Source organism: Brassica napus, chromosome C9 (genome assembly GCF_020379485.1).
Source record: "Brassica napus cultivar Da-Ae chromosome C9, Da-Ae, whole genome shotgun sequence".
NCBI lineage: Eukaryota > Viridiplantae > Streptophyta > Magnoliopsida > Brassicales > Brassicaceae > Brassica > Brassica napus.
In genome coordinates, this window is record NC_063452.1 from 15,285,574 (window position 1) to 15,304,309 (window position 18,736).

The 18,736-nt window shown below is 32.2% G+C and overlaps 2 protein-coding genes across 7 annotated transcripts; both read right to left on the minus strand.

The window, feature by feature from the left end:
• Nucleotides 1-10,019: 10,019 nt before the first annotated feature.
• Nucleotides 10,020-13,624, minus strand: LOC106391161. 6 transcript variants are annotated; one of them, XM_048770090.1, is made up of 17 exons: nucleotides 13,378-13,580; nucleotides 12,751-12,870; nucleotides 12,571-12,658; nucleotides 12,389-12,490; nucleotides 12,264-12,299; nucleotides 12,076-12,186; nucleotides 11,906-11,989; nucleotides 11,706-11,824; nucleotides 11,534-11,635; nucleotides 11,342-11,458; nucleotides 11,199-11,264; nucleotides 11,020-11,086; nucleotides 10,895-10,948; nucleotides 10,722-10,817; nucleotides 10,603-10,629; nucleotides 10,480-10,515; nucleotides 10,020-10,404 (listed from the first exon to the last, which is right to left on the minus strand). In XM_048770090.1, exons 3-17 carry the CDS (start codon nucleotides 12,640-12,642, stop codon nucleotides 10,216-10,218), a joined length of 1,278 nt encoding a protein of 425 aa, XP_048626047.1. In that variant the 5' UTR covers nucleotides 12,643-12,658; nucleotides 12,751-12,870; nucleotides 13,378-13,580; the 3' UTR covers nucleotides 10,020-10,215. The 6 variants fall into 6 exon arrangements, with proteins under 6 accessions (XP_048626047.1, XP_048626044.1, XP_048626043.1 ...); XM_048770087.1 differs by having other exon boundaries at nucleotides 10,480-10,629; nucleotides 13,454-13,624; XM_048770086.1 differs by having other exon boundaries at nucleotides 10,480-10,629; nucleotides 13,378-13,583.
• Nucleotides 13,625-15,331: 1,707 nt separating this feature from the next.
• LOC106393943 (jacalin-related lectin 14-like) lies at nucleotides 15,332-18,501 on the minus strand. The gene is made up of 4 exons (XM_048770091.1): nucleotides 18,039-18,501; nucleotides 17,508-17,898; nucleotides 16,601-17,050; nucleotides 15,332-16,525 (listed from the first exon to the last, which is right to left on the minus strand). The coding sequence occupies exons 1-4, from the start codon at nucleotides 18,476-18,478 to the stop codon at nucleotides 16,274-16,276; spliced, it is 1,533 nt and encodes a 510-aa protein (XP_048626048.1). The 5' UTR covers nucleotides 18,479-18,501; the 3' UTR covers nucleotides 15,332-16,273.
• Between the last annotated feature and the right edge of the window lie 235 nt (nucleotides 18,502-18,736).

Here is an 18,736-nt window from a genome sequence, read left to right on the forward strand (position 1 = left end):
GTAAAGTAAATAAAATGATTGTTTTGATTTATAAACGAAAAACATGATTGTAAATTAACAAAATGTATTGATTTTGGTTTATGTGCTTACTCTAATATGTATATTTTTATGTATACAAATTATTTTTTAAATAGGTGGTTTATAATATGTTATTTGATCCTGACAATTCCAGAAACACACTTCTTCAAATCGAACTATATATTATTTTATTCAGATTAAATAATTTATTCTTAATTTTTATTCCTAATAATCTTTTAATGAAATATCATGACAAGATTCCAATTACCTCCTTTTGAGTTTGTTCAAAGAATGAACGATTTGATCATTCGTCTAATAGTTGTTAATACTTAATACCATATCTAGCTATTATAATTGTAAGAATGAGAGATTTGAGCTATTTATTATAAGTTTTTTTGGTTTATCATTCAATAAATCAAACCGTTCTTAGTTTATACATAGTTTACATATACTAGAATGGTAAAGTATTATATTTTTTTGTCGGTATACTCTTAAGTAACTAAACCACAAAAGCGTAGGTTAATAAAATAAGTAATTTGTTTTGTTGTTCTAGAATTAGATGATTTTTAGACCGAACTAGTGAATATATACTAGACAGACATTTCGTGTCAGAAAAAAAAAAATACTAGACAAACATTTATATTTCAAGTCTGCACTTATATTCTATAACAGCTTGATATATTAGATTTGAACACTAATATTTGAATAGAGTTTGCCGGTGATTTTCTTCAAGAATTTGATTCTTAGATATGTACCTGGAGTAGAACTAATTTTTACAGATGTCCATGTTTTTAATTTGACATTATGTAATTCAATTCATCGAAGAAGTTAACAAAAAAAAAAATTCATATCAATGAAACAAAAAATGAGAACAAAAGCATAATTTTATAGAGGTAGAAAATGAAATCACAAACCGATAGCAGAAAACCTAATACCCTTTGGTCATTTTACAATCGATGTTACTTATCCGGTTTTGGTGATTTGTGTCAGCGGTAAAACATAATTTCCTTGTGTGCATATGAAATATTATAAATAATTAAAATGAGTTGTAATACATTAACTCTTCGACAACGATGTTACATTTAAGAGACAAACATTTTTGTATTCGTCATTTTATAATCGATAAAAATTGTAGTGTTGCAAAATGTTAAAACCATTTAATGAATAAAAATTAGTATAAAAAACTCACCCTGCGCCAGACAATCATCTAGTTCTCTTGTTATTACTGAAACGTGAATTCAGCCGTAGGAAGCTGAAATAAGGATCAAAAGTATTTTATTATTGGTTAATAGCACATGGACTACAACATATTGGATAATAATACCTAGTTCTAGTTGCCTAATTCTATAATCAAAGTTTAGAATAGTCGATTTCGTTCTTGGGTTTGGATCTCCCCTTATATAAGTTGTTTGTAGTCGGAAATTAGGTTAAATCATTCCATATCATGAGATATGGAAGAATCCCCAATTTGTAAAAAATTTTCATTTTACCCAGAGACATGAATTGACTTGGATCCGTAGCCGGGATTTACCCAGACATGAATCAAAAGTCGGCGTTCTACTCGGAGACAGGAGTAATAACTTCATGAATTATTTATTACCAACAATTTGCTTCTTATTTTTCGATTTCATGGGTGAAGATATAATACAGTAGAAACTCTATAAATTAATACTCTATAAATTAATAAATTTCTCAGGTCCCAAATTGGACCGGTTTAAAATAGGTAATAACTTTTTTAAAAATTATATGTAAATATATGGTCAAATTAAAGTTATAAATTAATAATTTATATTTATAGACATTTTATAAGTACAAACCAACCATTATATTTATTGTTTTATATGCACAATGAAATTATCTTTATATTTTCTTAACATTTAATATATTTTGATGGGATTTAGTAAAATTATAGAAAAAACCACATTTAAATTCTATGAAACATATTTTATACACACCCAATGATATAATTAAAAAAAATTCTTATTTTAGAAAAATATATCTTAAAATATAAAAATTCGATTTTTTTTTGTAAATTAATAAAATACCAACGTTCCAACATTTAATTTATAGAATTTTTACTAGTATGTGCACTTTGGTTGACTGGAGTCATTTCTTCTCAGTAGGTCCTATCATGAATAGGATGTGGCTTCTTTAATGTTTCTTTTTTCCGAATTGTTCTGGCTTGAACCATATATAATTTAGTGGTTAACGAGATCCGTTTCTTGGCGCGGGGCCTTAATGGCACGTAGAATTGTAGTAATCTGATTCGAGTGGTACGTAGTAAGATCGGGTAGAGGGATTGTCAAATGTACTGCAGTGGGTACTTTATATTCCATTTTTTAGTCTGTGGTAAAATGCTACAATGGTAAAATGCTACAATGCTATATATATAGGTAACGTAGACCATGTAGGTTTGGCGAAGTCTACTGTAGAGCTTTTGTCTTGTTCGGAAGTAGGGATTTCCAATCCGGGTCGAGAGGAGTTTCCTCGTGTGGAGGATCTCAGCTTTAATGCTCGAATGCCATGGAGATTTTCTTTTCTTCTTTTCAAGGGAATGCTGTTTTAAACTGGTTTGAAAATTAAATCCTTGATATCCAAAGAAGGAGAGGTTAGGATCCTAACCTCTATGAATTAAGTTCTCAATTTCCAAATACGAGGAGATATCCTTCTGCCTAGGCGACTTCGTTGAGAAGGGGCTAACAGCTCTCTTTACTATTTATATTTTTTTCTCCCTTTTCTCATATTTCTAGTTTTTTTTTTTTTTGCTTGTCGCATCTATCGTCGTCTTCTTAATCTCTTAGATCCTCCTTCGGTCAGTTTGAAACCCCTTCTTAAGTACCTCTTGAAGTAAGCCTTCTCTAAGACAATTTGTCTAGAAAGTAAACTCTTTGCTGCTATTCTCAATGTTCAGTTTAGAGTTTACCATACTGCTTAGGTTCATAGATTAGTCTGTTCTTTGATTCTGGGTCTCGGATGGCGATTAAGCATGTCCAAACAAGCATCAATCCCTTCTTCTTTAGTAGATGGTAGGGCCAAACTAAAGAGAAAGCTCGGATCCGCCACCTCGGGGTCTGATAGTTCATCAGAACCTTTGGTCAATCCTGGAAATGACGTTAAAAACCCGAAACCAATAACATATTCCACAGAGATACTTCCCGATATTTGAACCTGTATCCGAACCAAACCAAAAAATCCGAACCAAAATCCGAACCGAAGTAACAAAATACCCGAACAGGTATTAAATTAGGAGATAGTGGATATCCGAAACCAAACGGATAATATCCGAACCCGAATAGATACCAAAGATGACCGAACATATGAATATTTGACCCTATATTTCTAGTTTACTTCTCTAATTTTATTCAAAATATTTATATTGATTTTTCGCATGGCTTAAAATCATCAGATAATATATATATATATAATTATGAACAAAATTATTTGCTATTCACTTAAAATACATATCAATCTCTTGTTTCTTACATTAATAAAAATTGCATCCAAAATTTTAAAATAACAACTAAATTAGTGTATTTCTATTTTTAAAGTTTTATCTTCAAACCTATTAATAGTTTAATCTATTTAAAATCATAAAACCAATTAAGATAAAAGTATATATTTTAAATATTAAAAACTTAAACAATGAAGAATTTAATTTTTTGCCTTCAAAATCTAAATATCTGCACACGACCCGAAATAACCGAATCCAAACTTAAAATACCAGAATCCAACCTGAAATGTAGAAATACGCGAACGGGTTCTATACCTCTACACCGAAATACTCGAAAATCCGAAATAGCCGATCCAAACCTGAACAGGTATCCGAACGTCCACCCCTACTTTCCGTAGTGGCTCTTTCTCTGTGATTAAGGAAGATGATATCAATGGCTGGAGAGAAAAATATTATCTTCTTGCTTCGGTTAAATGATCATGCTCCAAATCCGTCTGAACGTGATTCTGATTTTGGAGTGGAGGAGATGATGATTTATGAGGCGTTTTTGAGTCTGGTTTTTGGGATAAGATTCCTGCCATGATAGCTAGTATTTTTTACTTTTTTGAGATCTCACCTACTCAACTTAATCCTTTTATTTGGAAGACTCTCATATCAATCTGGAACCTCGTCGAATTTTGATAACATTCTATTTGGGATAAACGAGGTTCTCTTTGCATATCATTTACCTATATTAAATAGTTGTGACGGTTGATTCTTCCTTCGTCTTTGAAGTGGTCTTCCTATTGTTGAGAAGTTGCCTAAGGCAATGAGCTTATGTTTGACAAGAATTGGAGTGAACACGGATGTCCAAGGGTTTTTTTCTCTCTCTTAATAAAGTGCTCTAACCTCTCTCTTACCAAACTAGGTCAAGCCGCCGTCAAGCTTCGTTTCCGGGGGTCGCTGTGCCAGCTAAGGCGACCGCCGGGCCTCCCCTTTTCATTTGCGTTTCTCTGCTCCTCCCTCTCCGTCGGTCCTCGACGTTCTGCGGCTTCTAAGGCGGGTCCAAGCTTCTCATCCGGAGTAGATCTGGAGCGTTCTCTTCACCAGAGCCAGGCCGTGGGTCTTTGCAGCGCTCGAGGACGGTGTTCACTTCTCACCGGCTCTGTTTCTTCGACTGGAGGAAGGCTCTTTCCAGATGAGGTTTTCCCGGTTTCGACGTGTCTTGGGTTGAGTTATGGTGTGTGGCGGTTTGGAGAAGCCCGAGTTGTTCGTGTTGTGCTCCACCGGTTGGTTTCGCGGCGGTGGTGTCCGGCGAATCCGGTTCGGGTTGGGTTTGAGGATTCGCGATCTCGAGCTCCTTGTCTCTTCCTTCTGCTAGTGATCTCAGGTGGACGTGTGTGGGTGTGACGGTGTTGGTCTCTCCGACTCCAGCTTTCCCGGTGGCAACGTGCGTGGACACGGCGGCGCGTGTGGCTGCGCGTGATGCAGGTCAGATCTAAACTTTTCTTACCTGCGTAAAGCAGGAGCTCCGGTCTTCCGGTGCGTGAACCTGGCCGTGTTTGAGGTGCTGCTAGACTACTTAACTCTTTAATAAGGTGAGCGGGTTGGGTAATAGCTCCTTCGGTGTGTGGAACTGGCTCGTTGGCCATGCAGTAGTTGGACAATCAAGCCACTCATTCTTCTGCAGTGTGCTTTCGGAGGGTTAGCAACTTGGCGGTCTGTTTTCTCTATATGAGTTCTCGGTTCAGTGGGTGTAAACGGTCACGGCGGGATAGGCTGGAGACGGCAATCTTCAGGTCATCCTTCCGAACGACGGCATCGTTGCTAGGTGGTTTTTTCTCGTGCCGTTGGAAGTATACATGTCGGGTGTTATGGGTGTGTCTTTGTGTTAGGATTCTCTTTTCGTCTCAGGTTCGGGAAGGGTTTTCGGAAGCTGCAGGAGCCGTTGTTTCAAGGTTTGAGGACGCCTTTCTCTCGGTAGCTCGTGGTGCCTGGATCTCGTCCCCTACCAGGCTCGGTTCTTTGTTCTGAGCTCGTTTCGTTGCTTAGCAGATTAATGAGCTTTGTTTAGCTTCTGTTTGGGCTGTTCTTTCCCGTTTCGTTGTTTAGTTTATTTTCAGTTATCCACTACTAGTTCGCTTTGTAACTTCTGTCACAAATTTGAAAATTGGTATAATATTTAACATTTTACCAAAAAAAAAAAAATTGGAGTGAAAGATACGGTTTTATGGCTTTACTCGGCTTTCTTTTTACCTTTTTGGCGTTTCATAAGTTGGTATAGGTTGTACCTGCCTCTGATCTTAGCACGGACCGAGAATTAATGTATTTTTAAAATCGGACCACAAGCCAAACAAGAAATGTTTTTGGTCATGGATCTGGTTCGACCGGATTCAATCAGGTTAAACCAAATTAAACTATATTCAATTAAATAATAAAATAGAATTACGTGTAAATAATTTGTTAGTTTTCTTCCCCAAATTTTATAAAATTAATTATGTTTATTTAGTAAAGTTTTTGATATAAATCATTATTAAATAAAATTTAAGTATAAACAAAATTAAAATCAAATTTAAAATAACTATTAAATTCAAATATAAAATCAATATCTTGACCTTAAATATTTACCATTGTAATTTATGAAAATTTAAACACTTGAATATAATACAAAAATATAAATGTTTTTAATAGTTATAATGATTTCAAAATAAAAACAATTTATACAATTTATTTTTAACAGTAAACTAAAAACCCTCGGTTTTTGTCCACCAATCCAGATATGTGCTAGGTTCGTAGTTTAACCTGGTCTGATTACCGATTTTGTCTGGGTTGAAAAACACTGCTTGAAACGAAATAATTCCAGAAACAAATATTTTATTTTAATACACGTTTTATAGTAATATAAAAACGATTGTCCATATTACTTTTTGGAAAAATTGCCAAAGCGAAACAAAAATTTAGGATGGTTTTTTCCTTAATATAATATCATCACTAAGTTGTCCTTATAGTATAATATTTTTCACAATCCTAAAACTAACCTTTCATTAATCAAATTAAACATACATTCAAACCATTTTTAAAAGTTTAATGAAAAAAAATAAAAATAAAATGTTATAGAAAGACAAAAGAAATGTAAAAACAATTAAAAAAAAGAAACAAAAGAACCGAAGTACGGAATCAAATATCCCTACTAACCATTATCTTTTTCCATATCAAAATCCTCCACAACCATTCTTTTAAAATATTCTAAGGTAGAACTTGATTACAATAATAGTAGTCTACCTCCTTTGTCATCAGCCTATCAGTCGAAAAAATCCATCTCTTGGTTGCACCAAATTCCCAAACAGCACATGTTGTATAGACATGCTTCATAGAATTAGAGTTTGTGAAAATCATAAGACAAACTATGGAGAAATCATAGATTGATGAGTAAGAAAAAGAAAATTGTTTTTTTTTTGATATTTTGGCAAAACAAATCGATCAAAACACGTTTTATGAAGTTAGAATATATTTAGAATATTTTCTTGACAACTACTTCCTTAATTTTTGAAAAACAGGTTTTTTTATCCGTAGAAGGCACCTTCTACAAAGAGTAGAACCATGACAAAAATCTTGAATGCAATTTCTACCTCATGTAGACGTACGTGTTGTATTTAGATTTCGTATTCCCAAAGTTTTAGAATACTTCGTAAAACTCGAAACTGCATTCGAGAGAAAAGTAAATATCTTTACAATTAGTAGAATTTGCATTCTCCGTATTTAGAATTTTAATTATAGTAGATTATTTGATCTGAAAAAAGTAGATTGACTTGTTTATTCTGGAATTCGTTTTTTACTAATCCATTTTTTGTAGAAGACGAATTCTACTTTTAGTATAACGTAATTTAAAAAATTTATTTATCAAGTTTTTCAACGAAAAAAAATATATGTTTGTGTATATCGGTGTTTTACTAATTTTTAATATTTTTAATAATTTTTTTTTATTTATAAAACTATTTATTTCATTAAATTTTAGAAATGAAAAGGGTAAAAGAAAGACAGAATTGACAAAATTAGTTTTATACCAAAAAGACAACCATCCTAAAATTTTGTTTAGTTTTGGCAATTTTCCCTTACTTTTTTAAATATAGGTTTCTTTCTTTAAATACCATTTGATCTCTTTAGTATTTTACGCTTATTTGTTTAGTTGTAAAACCTAACGTTAGAAAATGAAATGTTATCAGAAACGTAAGCCTAACTTAAATACTAGCTATTATAGAGCAAATAGTAGTATTCAAGGAATTTAGTTTTCAAATAACAAGTAGTATTATTCAATACTTTAGTTTTCAAATAATTTGAATTTTCTAGAGAGAGAAAACATAGGAACTAGTGCTAGACATTTTATCTGGCAAATTTGATTTGAGTTGTTACGTTTCGATTCGATACAAAAAAAATCAGATATTCGTAAATCTCGGAGCAACGCAAATATTTTAGGAGAATTTTCATGTTTATCACATTATTAAGATTATTATTCATGTTTACAACCACTAAAGAGACATTTTCAAACATACATTCTTCTTTAAGAAGCAAAAATCTCTTAAACCTAGGCCTGAGACTTATTATCCGAGATCCAGATTAGATCTGAGATCCGCTCCAAAAATAAGATACCCGGGATGCCCGGATCCGAATCCGGATAGTAAAATCTTGGATCCGGTCAAACCGAATCCGGATCCGGATATCTTAATTTTTAGGTCTGGATATCTAGATCCGGATCCATATTTTTAAAACACATTAAATTTTTAAATTTCATTAATATTAATATTTTATATATTAATATTTATACATAAATTAATTTTATAATATTATATTTTAGTTTTAAAATATTATTTACATATATATAAATAGAAATGTTGTATAAAATTTAATTTATGTATTATTTGTTAAAATTTAGTATTAAAAAAAAACTATTTTTAAAACTATTTTTACGGATCCGGATTCGGATCCGGATATCCGCGGGTAAAAAAATATAGAGACGGATATCTGAAATCCGGGTATCCGGAAACCACGAATCCGGACCGGATATTAAATCCACGGATCCGGATCCGGATCTGGGTACCCTAAATTTACCGGATATCCGGATCCGGATACCCTAAATTTCTCGGATATCTGGATCCGTCCCAGGCAAGTTATAGTCTTATTTAATATATATAACAAATAAATATTTAAATAAATAAAAAAAATATTTTTTTATGTTTTCGAAATTATACTTTTTTAAAGTCGAACTTTTTATATATATATTTTTGAAATTTCTATTTTCGAAAATTGTTTTATTATTTTTTTCAAATTTTCTTTTTGAAATTCGATAATCCTTTTTGAAACTATTTCTTAAGTTTTTTTTCAGAATATTTTAAGTACTATTTATATATTTATTAGAATCCTAAACTCCATGTTCCAAAAAACCTACCACACCCCTCAAATCTAAACCTTAAGTCTAGATTAGTTAACTCTAGGTTTTTTTTTTTGAAACACTGTTAACCCTAGAGTTATAAAAGTTTTTTTCCTCTCTACAAGTTAGAGTAAATCTGGTTAAAGTAAACATAAAAAATTGTATTATGAATGTGATATTTTCGGCAATTGTCCAATATTTTAAATCAATATCCTTACAAAAGAATCAAATCATATACTAAAAATTTCAGGTCGGATATCCAATTCGCTCCGTTTAAAATAAAAATAAAAATTTATCTACAATAAAATAGAGAGTTGTAAATGTATAATTTTGTATAATTATTATTTTAACATATATAATTGTAATAATTTCATTTATAAAATTACTTATAAAAATACTAAATTTAGAAAGAAATATAAAATCTTTTACAAAAACTCTAATTTCTAAAATTATATGTTTTAAAAAACATTTATGGAACATATAATTTTACTAATATTACTTTTTATATTATGTAAAAGATATTTTTTTGAAAACAAACTTATATAGTTTTTAAGTATTTACTTTGTATTAAACAAAACAAAGAAGATATTCGTATTTCGTATGTATCCGTAAATATTTGTAAATATTTGTAAATTAATCATAAATACTAAAATTACGGTACTATCCGTATCCGCTCTGTACTCATTTCTAATGGTAAAGCATCGAAATGGTCCTTTGATCTTATTTGCTTTGAAGAACGTTTGAAAAGTACCCCATCTCGTACGGCACATTTTCAAAAATTTCCTATAATTATAAATAAATTAATAGCAAAAATAAACATACCAAAATCAAATTTGATTAGCAATTCAGAATTATTACAAAACCCATTAAATATTTTTCTGTGTCTTTTATCAGTTTCATTTGGAAAACTTAAGTTACAGTGAGCAAACAAAACGAATTTGAGAAACATAAATTCTTTTCAAATTTAAAAACAAAAGGACCCATATTTTTCAACCTTTTTAATTATATGAAAATGGTGGAACGTCTAATATGACATACTACCAAAACTTTATACAAACAAATGTGCTTATAGAATAAAGACTTTTAAACTAGAATCCTGCATTTTATATTAAATTTTTTTTTTTTTTAATGTGAACATTTTTCAAGAAAAACAATACTCAAACCATTGGAATTAATCAAAGATGAAGAAAGACTAAGCCACATCCAAAGAAGATAATGAAAACTACCCTAATCAAAAGAGAGTATATATTTAACTATTAACTTATACTAATATTTAACAATGAGCAAAACCTTTTTGGCTTTTTCTATATTTTAACTGATCTGATTACAAAACTGTACGTGTTTATTTTACTGTTTCTTGAGCTTGCCTCTGCAATAAACTTGAAATCACACTAGTCCGTTTAAACCTCCGGTTATTGCTGATACGGTTCCTTGTCGATGAAGACCGGTCGACCCAGTTCTTGTCTTCCTCAACCGCACGGTTCCACCGTTTTTTAAAAGTTTGAAGCTCCCATGTTGACTGCCTCCGTATCTGCTCACAAAACGCATACAAGTCACACTCCTGCTCGAGAGACTAAAGCAGATACAATGCGTAAGAATAACTTACCTCTGTTCTTGAATCAAAAGCAGGAGAGCCGCGTCTCTGTATACAAAGAAAAGTGACCAACGCTGTGAAACTACTGATGTTTACAGTCAAGAAATGAGAGTTTGGATGGTAAAAATAACTTACTCTATTGACAACACTGCGAGCTGAGTTCTGCAGAAATAAAGAAAGAGCATCTGTTAATCAGAGGCTTTGGTATATATATACAAGGAAGAAAATGTGGGAACTAGTAGACAGGCTCTTACCTTCTTGTCGGGATAACCACTTCCACCTAGAGTTTGAATGCCTTGATGGAAGATATATTCACTGTCTACAATACCAACTTTCTTGCTACGGTCACCCTATAAATACATTTATCAAAACCGATTCATATAGAAAATGCAGTGGCTAATGATGTTGCAAGAAACTTGATGTTTACCTGAGCACAGTAGCCAAGTTTCATATCCATTCCCCATCCATGAACCAGATCGTTCTGCAAAACAGCAAGAAATCAACAAGAAGTTGGACAAAATTTCATTAAAAAGTAGGTTCAAAGGTGTGCACTTGTATAAGATTCCAAGTGCAGAACCAAGCAGATCTTGAAAACACTGGAGCCATTCCTTCAACAAATCTGGAAAACACACATAAATAAAGTCAAACAGTGACAATAAAATAAAACTCAAGACTGTTTTCATGTATAGAGAAGAAGTCTTAAATCTTTTTATGTTATTATAGAAAATTACCCGGTGCATGGAGGGCCTTCACTAGCAATTGAGCACTTCATATTGCCTCTACTATCATAAACTCGTCTGCGGTTTTTGTAACCAACCATTTTGTGTAAGTGATGCAAATCACAAAGAGAACTCCTTAACAAGAACTCACTCACCTATGGAATACTTTCGTTCTAGACCGGACTGTAATCCTATGGTGAACTTCGGTTGAGTTTGGATGCAAGGCCGGTTGAGAGATCTCAAGTCCTGCTGCTTTAACTATCCTCAAGTATCTGGAGAGAGACTCCTATAAGAACCAAGATTCCACCTTTATGGGTTGTAACTTTACAAGTGAACAGAGGCTTTACTTTTGCGGGTTGAAGTTCTCCACTCCAAGATCTTCATCCCAAAGGAAAACATAATCATAAATGGAGACGATATCAGGATGGAGAAACCGTTTCGCAAACCACCTGAGTCAAAAACCAAACATCGTTACAGCAAGAAAACTAAATAGACACACATCACTGTATAGTATTATACCATTTGGTTTGGTTATGTGCAACAATGTGTATGGCTTTAGAGCTCCACTCCAGATCCCACCACTGATCCATGTTTCCATCATAATGAAATAGTATAACAGTAAAATTCGCCGGAAGAAACTGAATACAATAAAACAAACTAACATTAATAGAGACAGAAACCTCATCACTAATGCACTGAGACAGACAAAGCATACTTACCTTCTGTACAAGAGAGTCAACATTGTCCTTTTGCTTAAGTCCTACCGGCATTGCCAACAAGTTACGATTCATCAACTCGCCTCCCTGTTATTCAGAAGATCCTATTATAGCAAGTAATAATAATATATTGATTCCTCTGTAGCTAACCGAAACTTATAGAAAAGTCTAACCTTTGACCTCAAAGTACTACTTGACCAAAGGGGCTTTAACTCCAAATCTGATCTAGGCTGTATGATACCAAAAGGCAAGCCTTTCAACTTCTCACTCACCGGTTCAGATTCCTGAACAAGATCTCATCCTAATTAGACATCAACAATATAAAACAAAGAGGAGGGGATCAAAACAAAACAAATGTTACCTTTGCCATCTCAAAGGGATAATCTGTTTCTTCAAACTGAGCAATGCATGCATATACCAAAAAGAAGAGAGAGTTACTATCATATCAAAAGTATTTTCAATGAAAGTAATCTCTTTGGACCATACCTCTGTCTGTTCATACTGAATATTCGTGGTTTTGTACCAAAAGATCAAAAGAACTGTACACATGAGAGCCATAACCGGTTTCATCTTCCACGATGATTTACCCTGCAATGTTTCCAGCTTTCCCACATCAAATACAAAACAGCATGAAGATTTCATTGAGCATCACAAAACCAAGATCTTACACCATCTTGAGGGTTGTTTCTTCTCTTGACAAGTGATTTCCATGATTTAACAGACGGTAAATCACGTTCCATAATCTATTTACTGAGCCTACAACAACCATCAAACACAAAGCACAAAATTAATTAATTTTCCATACGAAAAAAAAAAAAAACGAAGACAGCTAGCTATTTGAAACTCACCAACCGTTCCTGTGTTCCCTTTCACAAGGAGAAACAGAGATGAACAAAGAAACAAATTCGGACACCAAATCTCAGTTTCTCTATAGGAGGCACATGCAATAAGGTAATCCGTCTGAATATCTACACGAGAAACAAAGTGAACAAAACACATTAAAAGAAAAAAAACAGAATAAGAAATGCTCAAGAAACATAAAACTAATAAAAAATCGAACCTTTCCTCACAAAAAAAAAAGCATCAATGAGATATGCTTTCCGACATTATGATGATAAGATAACCCACAGCGCAAGAAACAAACAGAGTTTACTCACTCTCACAGAAACTGACGAACAATAACTGGGCCACTGCGAAAGCGAAACGCCTAATGAATGGAAAAGAAAACAAAAGAGTTTTTTTTTTCCTTTCTAATAGATTTTAATATTTTTCTCCAGATCTAAGGGGAAGGCAGTAAATAAACATTAAACTCATGTATAGAGAAATTAAAAGAAGAAATTTTGCTTTCGTAACATCATTAACCATCAATTTTCAAAAAAAAAACACAAAATTAAAGGAGGTGCATTTAATTTCAAAGATGGGATCTTTAATTACAGGAGACAACAACATTATTCAAAAAACAGAAGCATAAGAACCTTAAAGAGAAATCTGAAACTAGCTGAATCACTGTTATGAAGCAAACCTAGCTCGTTGATGGCTCCAAGAAGATACCTTTAGAGAGAGAGAGTCTTCACTTTAAAACTGGGGAATTTTAACCGGTCGAAACCAAACCCAACATCACAATTTCTAAGATAAATCGAAAAGAATCCAAAAAGCTTTGGTGGTGGAGTCATTGAGTGACTCGTGTCATCTACTAGCTTCTCTCTCTCATTATTTATAAGAAATGTAAAATAAAATAATTGATTAATTAATCATATTTTAAGAGTTATATTCTGAGGAGAAATATTTGATAAAATTGAAAGAAAAATAAATAAAAATGCATTTTTCATGTTTTGCGTTTCCTCAATTATTTTACTACAGCTTCAATAAAGAGACGGAACATAAGTGTCTGTAGTTTGCTCCTAAAGCAACTCCAATTCAAAGCACCAAAAAATATTCCTTGTACTGAATCGAGTTGTTCAACTGGAACATGCTTTCTTGGCCTAACTCGGTTTATATTGGCTTTTGTTTTTCAGTTTTGTCAAAGTTTGTTTAAACCTTAAGCTGGAGTAAACCATCTTTACCTTATCGTATTGGATTGAAGCTACCTGAGTATCCGAATTACATGTTTGGATAATTAAAATTTTGGAACATTATCTAAGAATCTACTATCATCTAAAAACAAGGAGATCGTGGATTGCTCATCTTTTTGTTGTCAACTCTTGACATAATCGACCTTAATGCTTTGACATCACCTCGTACATAAATCTTTACACCATTATTGTCGGTTCCATCCTCCCACTCCTTGCCTCCTTTGCTACCTAGCTTACAATCTAGTAAGAAACCTATGTGAAATATATTGCTCCAAGTAGGACTGCCAGAATATCCAGAGATCTGAAGGACTGAACTGAAATCAATCTGATTTTAAAGATACCGAATCGAATCGGATCAGGTGTAAATATTTGAACGGGTTTAAATTTTTTGAAAATCCAATAAATACCAAATCCAACACGAACGGAAAACTGAATAAGTATTTAAAATGATCTGAAATACAGGTCTAACCAAAATATTAGTTAATAATACTTGTAATAATCTAGATGCTCAAAATTACAATTATAAATCTAAATTTGTTTAGTTATTTTCTGTAGTTCTGATATTTTAGGTAAATTTGGTTAGTTTAGATATAAAATACTAAAATCATACCATATGCATCATTACTTTCATATAGAAAAACCGATCCATACTGTATCCAATGAGTATTTTGAGTAATTTGTTTAGTTTGATTACAAGATATCCAAAGTGAAACATATTTATGGTTGATTTAAGCGTATCTGGCGGATATCCATGAGCAGACGTCTGGATTTCAATCAAATTACCCAAACCGATCCAAATTCGGGCGAAACCAACCATATCCAGCCCAAACAAATAAATACCAAATGAGATTTTTTAAAACACAGCCACTGCAGGTGCGGGATTATTATTAAGCAATTGTTGACTAGCATATCATTTTAAAATAAGTGTTTTGGTAGAAAACTTATGATTAGTTGATTAGCAGATGTATCAACACTTTAATCATAAATTAAAAATATTACCATATTATACACATAGAAAGTAATTTAAATCATATTATCATAATTAAATATAAATTTATTATAATTAAAAATAATATTATGTTTAGTTTTTTTTCAAAAAATTTTTTTTAGATGAATGTTATATATTCTAATGAAGAAATTATTTACTTTATAAAAATTAATATTAGATTTTTATAAATTTTGGGTTGATTAACGTGTATATATATATGTTAGTGGTTAACAAAAATTTATAGAGAATATATTTTAAAGTTCTTATAAATATAAAGTTATGATATTGGTTAGTGAATTTAAATCTATAAAGTATATTTATGTATTTTTATTTATAGTTTCTATATTTATAATTTTATTTTTTTAATTATTTTAAATGAAGTTTTTTTTAGATTTTTATTTACTCATCTACAACCGCAAGCGTTAAAGAGAACTAGTTGATTTTGAAAAATGTTTGGAGTGGCATGAGATGATTAAATTGTTGTAAAACACCAACATTTATTAATATGTAACTACATTTATTTAAAATAATGGTGAACTTAATTATAAAAAGATTTAAGTTAAACGATTGTTTAATATCTAAACATATCTTTTGTGTAAAATTCATATAATATTTGATAAATTGTCAAAACTACCACATTCCTAATCCCATTTTTATGTTAACTTAACCACATTTACCCTCATTTTTAAAGAAATAAATAATCAGTTATAAATTTATAATCATAGGGTTAACTAACCTAGATTTGGGTATAGAGTTGATGAATGGGGGTTTGGAATGTGGAGTTTAGGGTTTTAATAAATATATAAATAAATACCTAATTTTTTTTAAAAAAATTTAGAAAATAGATTCAGAAAAAACTTCGAAAAAATTGCAAAAAAAAATTAATTTATTTTATAAAAAATTAGAATTTGAAAAAGTATAATTCTAAAACTATAAATTATTATTATTATTATTTATTTAAATAATTATTTGTATTTATATATATATCTATAAAGCAATGATATAAAAAGTTTTTACCTCTGAAGAAAATATTTTTGAAAATATCTCTTTAATGAGGTAGACATGGATAATGGTACTAACAACATGGTAAAAGTGAAAATTTTCCAAAATATTTTGTACAAATATAAAACGGATTCAATTTATATAGTTAAACTTTTACAGTAGTTATTTACCAAATTAAATTATCATACATGATATTAAATAATCATGAGTATGTACAACACAGGTCCAAACATATTTCTTTATTGAAATAGTTACACGAGATATGTTGCATAATCAAGACAATAATCAACATGTGAGATCAGAAGGTGATTAATAAGTGAAGGGCAGAACATGGACCCCAAGTTGATTAATCATGTTACTTGACTTTCCATGGAATCCAACAATTTTAAAGCCATCTTTGTACAGTAAAAAGCTCGAGGTAGATACGAATCCTACGGGAATAGATGTTCGTTTGTTCGTTGTAAACCTAAGCATAGTTATAACTTCAACTTCACTTCCAATTACTTTGTCATAACAACCATCCACGGCTGTAATGTATTCACTTGGATATTCGAGCTCAAACTGCCAAAAAAGAAAAGATGTCAATGTAAACGTTATAAACCCCCAACCTTAAAAAAAAGAAGAAAAAAACCTGACCTCTTTGACTTCAAGTGGTGTTGTGTTTCCATGATCTTCACCAATAACAATACGAGTGTCCCTCCCGTACACAACCTTAAGGAATGCAACACCATTATCACCTTGTCCAACGTATAACTTTCTAACACTATCGAAAACACCATCGTCCCATGATTCTCCTCGAAGACCACCTTGTGCTCGTAATTTCTCTGCAGTAGGAGGAGGCATTGGAGAAAAATAGGCTCCAATAGAAACAAGATCTCGATCATCATGCCGTCCATGAAACCCAACCACAGCACAACCTTTTTTCTCTAGCACAAATTTGGTACCATACACTACTCCAAATGACGGAGAGGTTCTCCCTTCAGATGATTTGAAAATCAATGACGTTACCCTCGTCTTGCCAGGCCCAAATCTTTTGAAAGTCCCCTCTACATATGTAATCACTTCATTTGGATAGTCGAGCTCAAACTGCATGCATTAACAACATACATCTCATAAAAGAATAATCACGAAATATATATATAATGATGTTGGTATGGGATATGAATTGGCAAAAATACACATAGTGTAGTTTCAAAAATAAAATACACATAGTGACATTTTGCAATAAACGGTGCACTTTATAAGAAAATGGTGTTCTTTGTCACCGGATTATCTTTAGATACCAATTTTGTCGACCAAAAAAAAGCTCGCACTTTCAAAACACTACCGATAGTCTGATATCTTTAAAAAGTATGTAAAATAAAATGCACCAGTTTTTGTTTTTTGAAAAATTCTCCCCAGAATTTTGCTAAAATAGAACCAAAGTATGATCCCATTTTTTGATGGTATTACTCATATATATAAATAACTTATATATAGTCATGAATGTATCCTTTGCCCAAAAAAAAAAAAGTCATGAATGTATCCTAGTTTTGAACATAACCTCTTCTTCTTCTAAATCATCTTGTATAGTCTGCCACCCATGTTGACGCTCTATAACTGTGCGGTTGTGATAGTGAAACGTGATACTCTTTACGTTATTGGTATCATAACTAACATACACCGTTCTTACGCTTTCGAAAACACCATCATCCCAGTATGCGCCTTCAGAACCACCATGGCGTTCGGATTTGGTAAGAGAAACCGTTGTGAAGTATGCTCCAAGAGAATTGAGATTCTTTTCAGCGTATCCATGAAAGCCAATGATTTTCTTACCTTTGTCTGCTAGTAAAAACTTCTTACCCTTTTCATATCCTAAAACATCTGAAGTCTTGAGGTTAGTTTTGAATTGAAGTGCTTGAATTACACCAGATGCATCATCGTAGTAACCCTCAACATAAACCAAATGTTCATCGTTGAAATGGTTTATCTCAAACTGCCAAACAAAGAATTGGTCACCAAAAAAATATTACAAATTAAGTAAATAGTGGAAAGGGTGATTTTAAAATATACCGTCTGTGTGAAACCGCTACCGGAGATACCATGGATTGGTCCATCTTGGGTTTCTCCATTCTTGACATAATTAAATTTGATATATTGAATGCCGTCAAAACCACCTCGTACATGAATCTTTGTTACACCGTCATGGTTAGCTCCATCATCCCACTGATGGCCTCCCTTGCCGCCTTTCACGTCCAGTCTACTAGGAAGAATCATAGTGAAGTATGCTCCAAGGGCGATGATGTTTCTCTTCCTCATATATCCATGAAAGCCACTGATCTTTTTTCCCTTAACTTCAAGTGTAAACTTATTACCCTTTTCATATCCAATCAGTTCTGAAACTCTGAAATTAGTTTTGAACTGAAGTCCTTGAATGTAACCGGATTCATGATCATAGTAACCTTCTACAGATTCGAGATGTTCATTTTTGACATGGTTAATCTCAAACTGAAAAGATGTGAAAACAAATACCATAAGTACACCAATAAAAACAGTTTTCAATTCAAAATTAATTGCCATGATTTGATGGAATCATCTCACTTATATATTATTATTCCAAGGCTCATCTCCGTTTTTATACGTGAGACTCCTACATACCGTCTCTATGAAACCTCTATGACGGCGACCAACGAGTGATCCAAATTTAAGCTGTCCACTCCTTACATATTCAAATTCCATGTAAAGAATTCCCTGAAGACCACCTCCAACAAAAATCTTGGAAACACCGTAATG